At 41.6% G+C, this 9,200-nt stretch overlaps 1 protein-coding gene across 7 annotated transcripts in view; it reads right to left on the bottom strand.

Annotated features, from left to right (window-relative positions):
* Positions 1–442: 442 nt before the first annotated feature.
* Positions 443–9,200, bottom strand: part of PATJ (PATJ crumbs cell polarity complex component) — a 159,397-nt gene continuing 150,639 nt past the window's right edge. For 6 of the 7 annotated variants that reach the window (XM_079982091.1, XM_079982090.1, XM_079982092.1 and 3 more), the window contains 2 exons: positions 5,079–5,202; positions 443–2,523 (listed from right to left, as the gene is read on the bottom strand). In XM_079982091.1, the coding sequence (XP_079838217.1) occupies positions 2,377–2,523; positions 5,079–5,202 (271 nt within the window). In that variant the 3' untranslated portion in view covers positions 443–2,376. The remainder of the gene's footprint in view (positions 2,524–5,078; positions 5,203–9,200) is intronic. The other variant, XM_079982093.1, reaches the window with a different exon arrangement.

Below are 9,200 nucleotides of genomic sequence, written 5' to 3'. Positions count from 1 at the left end.
CCCAATTGGCCTTGCTTTCACTGTGGAGTATGTAGATCACCTTGGTATGGCAGTGATCTGCAAGCTATGAAATGGGAAAGTTGAAGATTAAGTGGTTTAAGGCCTGGCCAAGAGAGCATTGCTCCGACGCCCTCACAGGCCTGCTATAACAACTTGATACAATATTGTTTTTAATTTTGTGTTTTAATGCTATAACCCACCCTGGGATCTTAGTGTGAAGTAAAAAAAAAAAAGTAACAACTTAGCAAGGGACAAAATTGCTAAGAATCAACAGTCCTTAGCTCATGCTCCTAAATGATACTCATTTTTTAGTGTTTGTTCCAGGAGTCTATTATGCCTTTTAAGGAAAAATGTCATCTGGGATGTATCTGTTCTCTTCTAAAATAAAGTTAGGCTTCTGTGCATTGGTGCAATATTGACTCTGCTCCAGTATTCCTCCAACTTTTTGCAAGTGAATTTTATTTCAAATCTTTGGAAGTCGTAAAACATTTTATTTTACTGCCATACATAAATGAACTATATGTTTTGTTACCTCCCACCCACAGAAGTCAGCATTATTAAACAAACCAAAAGCCCATATACTTAAAAAAAGAAGAAGCATAATGCAGGCTTCATTAAAAGAATTGAGGCACAATCCATTGGGAGGTTTTCCTGCCCACACCATGTTCAGACAGTTCCCATTCATCTCAACAGGGCTCAAAGCAAGGAAAACTTCCTAGCAGATTGTGCCTTTTTATCTTTTACATATAGCACTTACTTCCCTACCAGCTCAGTTGCAGGTTGCAATGCAGTTTTTGGCAGTACTATATGTGGCACACAGAAGAGTGCAAATTACAAGCAGCAATCATGTGATCTCTGCCTTGAGCTACAGGGAGTGCAAAATATCTCAGTATAGAAGCTCAACATCCTTTATATCAGAAACATATGCATAAAAGGGCAAAAGCTGGGGTCAAATTCAAAAGAATAGTTAGGAACTGTCAAATTACACATTTTTGGTCAAAACTAAACTAGAACGATCAACAGATTTTGGTCACAATCCTTAAACAAGTCTAAAATGCTTTTTCAAGTTTAATTATGGGTGTGCAGTGTGAACTTCAGCATATTTTATCAAACAGAATGCCTCCAGCCTTTAAAGTGTTCTTCCTGGGACATTTTCTTAGCATTTCTTAGAAATATTACTAGCATTAATCTGCACACTGATGTGTAGAAATCCTTTAAAATCTTCTTCCAGGCACTATTCAAGGAACACCCATGAAAGTATTCCAGTAGCTTAAAGCACTTTGTGATTAGCTAGATCCAAACATAGCACATAAAACAAAGACAATAATCTTAACGAGACAAAACCACCTTTTCTTTGATTACTGTGTCACCTTTGACCAATTTAGCACATATACAATCAACATGAATGTTATTGCATTCTAATTGTATCATACAGTTTACATACATTCTACAGAAATTGCAGGCTTTAGATAGAAAATTGTCACTTTGTTTACTGATGACAATGACATTGTACTACATAAATTTAACTTGAGCCACCAGGTTTCTTTTGCTATATTGTCATTATAAATAATGCGTAGCCCTATTTCAAGTTAAGGTGCTTCCTTCTGCCTCTGTGCAATTAAGCTTTATACTGTACAAACCATCCCTATCACTGAACCAGCTCCCACGAGACAGCCCCTTCAAAAGGCTCATGCCTATCCATCTCAAGAATTTTTGGGAGCCAGCCTTTAAAACAATGGCACACACAAACTAAGGAGAGGCTGAAATTGACTTGTCATGATTGCCACTAACTTACAAATATCTATCCAGAGAGATTAGACAGGGAGGTTTGACATTTCATGATTAGAACACAGTTTACAATTAATTTCCCATGGGAGAATCTGACATTTCATCATTTAGAACAGCAGTAATTGAATTACATTTTTAATGTTTTCTGGAATGGCTGAAGAAAAAAAAAAAGAATGAACATAAGTAAACCATGAATGAGATGAAAAGCCACTCTGTAGTTATCTCTGTGCATGAGATGGGATCCAACAATAAGCTAATTTCTTTCTTGTGTATAAGCTGATTTTTGTTTCAGTGACTTTACTTCCTATTGGTTGATGACAGGTCTGGGCAAAGCAGGAGCCAGGAAGCACATTCAAAGGAAACCAGGGATGAATGGGGATGGGTGGGCTTAAGGATTTCACAATTAGTTTGAATGACTAGGCAAAACGAACATCTACAATGGATGTAAACAGCACAGGCAACATGATTAATGGTGTGCTAAATTTAGACAGAGTTGGGTTTTCATCCCACACAGGATTGTTTTATAGCAGCTCTAGCAATGCTCAGAAATAAATTGCATCCAGCCCAGATTGAATTTGCAGCAAAATCTCATGACAACACTGTTAGTGTTACAGTCCCTTTTTGGCGCTTCAGAATTGCTACAGCTTGCTCATGAGTCACGCCTTCCAGAGTCTCTCCATTAACTGCTAAAATCTGATCGCCACGCTTCAGTCTGCTGTCATCTGCAGCTGCTCCCTGAAAAAAAACCAGAAATGGCACATCAGAGGCCAAGCAATTTGATGGGGCTTAATTAAAGAAGAAGAAGAGAGAGAGACATACACAAACCACCCTCAACGGTGACATTCCATTAACATTATTAATGCTTCTCGGAGCATTCGTGGCCATTAATGCTTCAAACACTTCACAGATGATGAGGAAAGGGGGTGGAGAGAAGATTCTGCTCTAGACCAGACTGCCCCCACCTCCAAGATTAGGTGTGTCAATGGTACTCCCTGCCATTTTTGTTCTTTTTTGATAAAACCAAACAGAACAAGATCAAATCAACTGAATACTGATTACTGACTGTAATAAAGAGTTTGAAGAGGAAATCAAGTGCACATGTAGGTGTGTGTGTCCCATATGCCATCAATGGTATAGAGGCACACATTCATTGCTCTGGTTGGCTGCCAACTGGGCCATGCAATGTTTGGAAATGAGATCTTTCCATAAGGCCTGATGCACTTCTGGGAGCCTCTCACTGTGTGGGCTAGTTCTTGCATATTGCATAAACGAGTACCAAGTATCCATAAAGTTGTCCTTTTGAGATTCACATCCACACCCCGCATCTTGTGCTGCTGATTTAGCTTTCCAGAGATTGCTATCGGCCACACAGTGGCTAGCCATCTGCTTTTAGGGAAGGGCGAGGAGAACTTCCTTTGCTGCACTATTACTCAGCAGGCTGCTGTTAGCAGAAGCACCACTTTTCAAAAGATGTGTACTGATAGCCCACATAAGAACTCTGGAAGGAATAAGTCATGCATCATAGGATAAAGATTTGCACACATGGCTTCAAATCACAGACACACAACTTGTTGAAAATGTGAACTGATGATGTAAAATTGTCCCACTTTTTTTTTTAAAACTAACACAATGCTGGCCAAGTAGGTCAGTGTTGCCAGCTTTGCAAGATGAGATAACTGATGTACCGTATTTTTTGCTCTATAAGACTCACTTTTCCCCTCCTAAAAAGTAAGGGGAAATGTGTGTGCGTCTTATGGAGCGAATGCAGGCTGCGCAGCTATCCCAGAAGCCAGAACAGCGAGAGGAATTGCTGCTTTCACTGCGCAGCGATCCTTCTTGCTGTTCTGGCCTCTGAGATTCAGAATATTTTTTTCCTTGGTTTTCCTCCTCCAAAAACTAGGTGCGTCTTGTGGTCTGGTGCGTCTTATAGAGCGAAAAATACGGTATGTACTATTTGTGTCAATTGCTGGGTGAATTGCTGAGTTGCTAGGTCACAACGGGAGCCCCCCTCAAGCACAGCATTTCAGGTGGCCATGGCAGGACTCCTGATTATTTTTTTTTTAAATTAATGTCTAAACTAAATACCTGAAGCTGTGCTAATCTGATTGCAAACAGTGTCCCATTTTCTAATACTCCCCTTTTAACTTTTTTATTTCTTAAAAAAACCGATTGTGGGCATTTTTATATGTTCTCAGCTCTACAATATTCCACATGCCTGTCAGTTTATAATTTCTTGACAGTGACATCTTTTTTTTTTTAATGTCTGTTTTGCATTTCAGATTCTGCACATCTAAGCAAAGATTGAAACAAGATATGCACAACGGGCTGTGCATAAAATTTGATGCAACCTTGTCATATAATGCCCCAAACTGTTCAGTTGGGAGTAAGAAATATGCAAATACAGAAAATAATGCAGTGAACAAAGAATATGATACGCCAGATCAACAAAGAGTAAAACACCCAGAAACAGGTACGTGAACACTTATTTTAATCTTTAAGTGGGAGAGGAACAAAGGATACACCTGATGCCAGAGGTATCATGGTGAATTAGGAGTGATGATAAATGCACGGCTGCAACTAAAATGCATGGCTTTGAAAAATCAAAATAGCAGCTGTGTAAACTTCTCTCCTGGTAACAGTAGCTCGGGAAGGGATTTGCACTGGTACCAGAGTTAAACCTCCCTTTCCCATGCGCTGAGATCTCAATTCTGATCAGCTCCTCCCCACAGCTGCTATTTAAAAAAACTTGACATGTTATCACACATTAATTGCGAATTGGACCTCAGACTGCTGCTTTTAAAGGGGCCTTCAGCATCTAACTTAGGAAAAAGACTTGTCTTCATTCCAAAAATGAGAGCTTGAGAGCCCAACACCTTTCTGATGTGATAGAAGCTGAACTTTAAAGGATTGACTGTAAACACACCTTACATTTCAAGAACCTTTCCCACTAAGAACTGTACATTGTTAAGGGTGGGGAGTGGGCTGTAGCTCTGTGAGAGCTAAATTGCAGTTCTCAGGACTCTTGGAGGAGGGTATGTGCTTTAAATGTATGGTGTGTACACAGCTGATGACATTCATTCACCTAGTCAATAGACAACTTTAATTTTTTTTTAGCAACAGCCTGCTGGGGGTGTAGTTCCAATTTTCCAAGATATGGAAACTCACAGACCGCCCCCCACTTTCCCCAATCAAAGAGTGGCTTTGATCAAATTAAAATGAAATTAGTTGTTACAAATGTATTTTGAAGCAGCGAAGATACATGCATAGGTTCATCTTTTCTTGTTGATTACCTTTGCAAAAATGGTCTTGACATAAATAGGGAGGTCTCCATGGGGACTTCCATAGCCCCCTACAATACTAAATCCCAATCCATCTGAGCCTTTCTCCAACACAATAATCTTAGGCTGAGGTGATCTGGAAAACACAGCAAATGCCACTTAAAACAGAGCTTATTTAATAAGTGGAAAGGTAACCTAATTGAAACGGCTGCACACTGTCAGATCAATGGTGCATATTGATCTAGTTGGCAGTAGCTCTACAGGAAATCAGGCAGAAGAGCCTATCCAAGCACTGATATTGGAAAGGCCAAGGTCTGAAATTCAGATCTTGTGTACACAAAGGATACGCTCCACTACTGAGCTACTGGGCTTTCTCACAAATTAGCTATGTGAGACTGATGCTGGCTCTAGGTTTTTGAAGGACCTTTGTAAATACGCCCTCACTGAGACCCCTCCTTCTCACTGATGGCCATACTGTCCAATCCTTTGCACTACACTTTCCCTCTGGGCCTAATCCTCTCAACTTCCCAAAGTTGCACTCTAACTAAGGCATGTGAAGGATACTGGTCTATCTCCTCAGTCTTCTCACTGCTTACATGCTGAGAGGGGGCAAATAAACAAACAATGACATCAAGGAGGCTGTGGAGGTTGACAGTGGGTTCCTTGCTGGAGAATAATAATAATAATAATAATAATAATAATAATAATAATAATTATTATTATTATTATTATTATTATTATTATTTATACCCTGCCCATCTTGCTGGGTTTCCCTCAGGAAGTGCCCAATGATGCCTACACCTTTGATGCTGGCCCTGTGTTGACCTATACTAGACCTGTGAGTTTCCCCCACCTCTGACTCTATATGCTTTTGTCAGCAGCATAAGAGGTAGGCATTGGCCAGCTGAACTTTTTATCATCAGTGAAAACTAGAAAATGTTTAACTACTGATGTTTTTAGCTGTTCACAGAGGAGAAGCATGGCATGAAGAAAGCTCACAAAAAGTTGGCAACACTAGGATAGCAGGAGTTCATAAGTGATTTGCTTTGCTTGATGCATGTACCGTATTTTTCGTCCCATAGGACGCTCCGTCCCATAGGACGCACCTAGTTTTTTTGGGGGGAATAAGGGAAATTTTTTTTGCCTTTATTTCCCCCCCAAAAAAACAGGTCGGGGAACAGCGGGATGGCGGTGCTGCGCCTCCCCGCTGTCCCCGAGCTTGTGGGGCTGGCCGATGTCTGCCCGAAGCGCGGGGCACTCTGCTCCCGCGGGGCTCCCCACGCTGTGGATGTCTGCCCGGCACGAGGGGTGCTCTGCTTCAGGGTGCTTCACGCGCCGGGCGGCAGGCTGCGGACACCTGCACGAAGCACGGGGCGTGCTCTGCGCTGCCGCTCGCAAGCCTTGCGCACCCGGGGGGAGTTCCCCTGGGCGCGCAAGGCTTGCGGACACCTGCGTGAAGCACGGGGCGTCCTCTGGAGGGCGCCCCGTGCTCCGCGCTGCAGGCTGCTGCCTGCAAGCCTTGCGCGCCTGGGGGATCTTCCCCCGGGCGCGCAAGGCTTGTGGATAGCTTCCTGGAGCCTGGAGCGCGAGAGGTGTCGGTGCGCACCGACGCCTCTCGCTCTCCAGTCTTCAGTGAAAGCCTGCATTCGCCCCATAGGATGCACACACATTTCCCCTTCATTTTTGGAGGGGAAAAAGTGCGTCCTATAGGGCAAAAAATACGGTACTTTCAAAACAATTATATCTAGCAGAAACCTGTGCTCTGCTTACAGCAGCCAAGTACTAACCTATAGATTGTTGATGGTATTGAGGTGAATTCCTACTCAGAAGATCCAGGCTGGAAGGAAAGTGGTTGTATGAAAGATGTTTCTGGCCCTGTGATTCCACAGTATATGTATTTTAAAATGGAGCTCACTATCTAAGAAGTGAAGCTACTAATGATGGCAGTTACAGATGAGAGAAGACAGTCCCAATATTTGTTTAACCACGACCAATGTGGAAGAGAATAATACCAGGACAGCCCCCTTTGGAGAGGAGCTCAGCAAACCGCAAATCTTGAAGTTTTGAGATGTGCATCTGACTTGCAATGGAACCAACAGCAGAAATGAGGCCACCCTCATTAAGGAAATACCGTATTTTTTGCTCTATAAGACTCACTTTTTCCCTCCTAAAAAGTAAGGGGAAATGTGTGTGCGTCTTATGGAGCGAATGCAGGCTGTGCAGCTATCCCAGAAGCCAGAACAGCAAGAGGGATTGCTGCTTTCACTGCGCAGCGATCCCTCTTGCTGTTCTGGCTTCTGAGATTCAGAATATTTTTTTTCTTGTTTTCCTCCTCCAAAAACTAGGTGCGTCTTATAGAGCGAAAAATGCGGTAGATAAAACACCAATTGCTCAATTGGAATGCTTACAAGAAGACTGGGGAGTCATGTGATAAGAAATAACCCAACACCATGCAATGAAACAGATGCAAAGAGTAATCTGAACTTGAGGTTTGGTGACTGGTGTTATCTTGAATCAAAGGGGGAGAAAAGACTAAAAGTCAAGCCAAAGAGAAACTTTTTGGAGCATGCATCTAGAAGCCTTTTCAGGAAGAGTGGGTAAAGCTGTTCTTCATTTAATTTCTCTAAGGGCAGATCATCTGGAATTGTAGTTGTCATAACTCAGCTCAAGCGAAAACATAGCCAGATAGGAGCAGAATCAACAAGACAACACATCAGTGGAGGAAACTCAGGAGGATTGGTTGTCACAAGTCAATCAGAATAGTAATAATAATAAAACCCTCCAAATCTTCTGGCAGCCTGGAAGATTCATATTTGCATATTTTTGTGTTATTAGCAATTATATTCAAGACTAGCAGCTGAAAACAAAAATGTTTACATAATCTGTCAAGGGAAGAGGCTGAGGACAGCCAAGCATTTCAGCAGGTGCTCTTGAACAACAAAAGCATATCTAACCCTTGTTCCTAAAATAATAGAGATGGGATGTACCATTGGGTCTACTGACATACAGGCAGGATGCTCCCTACCCAAGTTCTAAAAAGAGCAGCGACCCTACCCAAAGTCTATACTAAGAAAAGGAGTATGGTACAACCCATACCATGTAGGAAATTGCAGAGTTGCTTATATGCCTAATTTATAGGGCTTCCTTTAGTCATGAAGAAGGGCAAGAAGCAAGGTAGGAGACTGAGGTCCAACCCCTCTCCCTGCAAGGCCACTGGAAACCCCACTGATTTTCTCTTTCTCTTGCTGATATACTCCTCCCCTCCTCTCCTTTCACAAGGTCTAGAAAATGTGAGATCACATGTATGAAAAATTCTTCTTTGTGCAATGCTTATTCAGAATCACTGGATAAATACAACCCTGACATTATTCAGATTGAAAGATGTCACAAGGAAGCAGCAAAAGTAAGATGCATAAGGCAAGAGGTACATTAAGGAAAAAGACTCCCTAAATAGAATAGAATAGAATAGATAATTTATTACAGTCGGAGACCAGCTTATAAAACACACTTGGACTCCCTAAGTATTTCAATCAAATGGACAGGGTGGCAGTTTACAAGGAAAATTCCAGTGCATTTGTGGATCTTGACTACAGAGAAAAGAATCATCTGCCCTTGGTGTGATAGTCTATTAGATTTATGCATGAAGACTGATACTGCACATGCCTATTCAAATGTAAGCCCCACTAAGTTTGATTACTTCCAAGTAAGATGGTATAGATTGCAGGATAAATCTTTCATCCCACCGAATTTGGAAAATCTAACAATGTGTATTAAGCTACAATCCATCCCCCTCTACAATCCATTTATATGCATCTCTATTATTTCAGACAACATGGGGAAGAACCAAGATCTAGACAACACCACCTCAAATACTCAACATACCATAATGAAATCACCCCAGCTAAACCATTCAGCTGGCTTCACTAGTAGCCATACCATCTGCTGCACCTAACTAATGGCAATTTTTGACAACAGCATGGAATTCAAAATTTTGGAGTTATGGAAGCTCAGATTGTTATGGCAACTTAAAAGCCTTTTAGCTATAGAAAACAAGGGACAAATTATAATGCATGTTCAAAGTCCAAAGTAATTTGTTAAAACTGATCGCAAGTCCAAATATCAATGCCATTAAAC

This window comes from Podarcis cretensis (assembly GCF_951804945.1).
Source record: "Podarcis cretensis genome assembly, chromosome: 6".
NCBI classification, from domain to species: Eukaryota; Metazoa; Chordata; class Lepidosauria; order Squamata; family Lacertidae; genus Podarcis; species Podarcis cretensis.
This window is presented reverse-complemented; position numbering and strand designations above follow the sequence as displayed.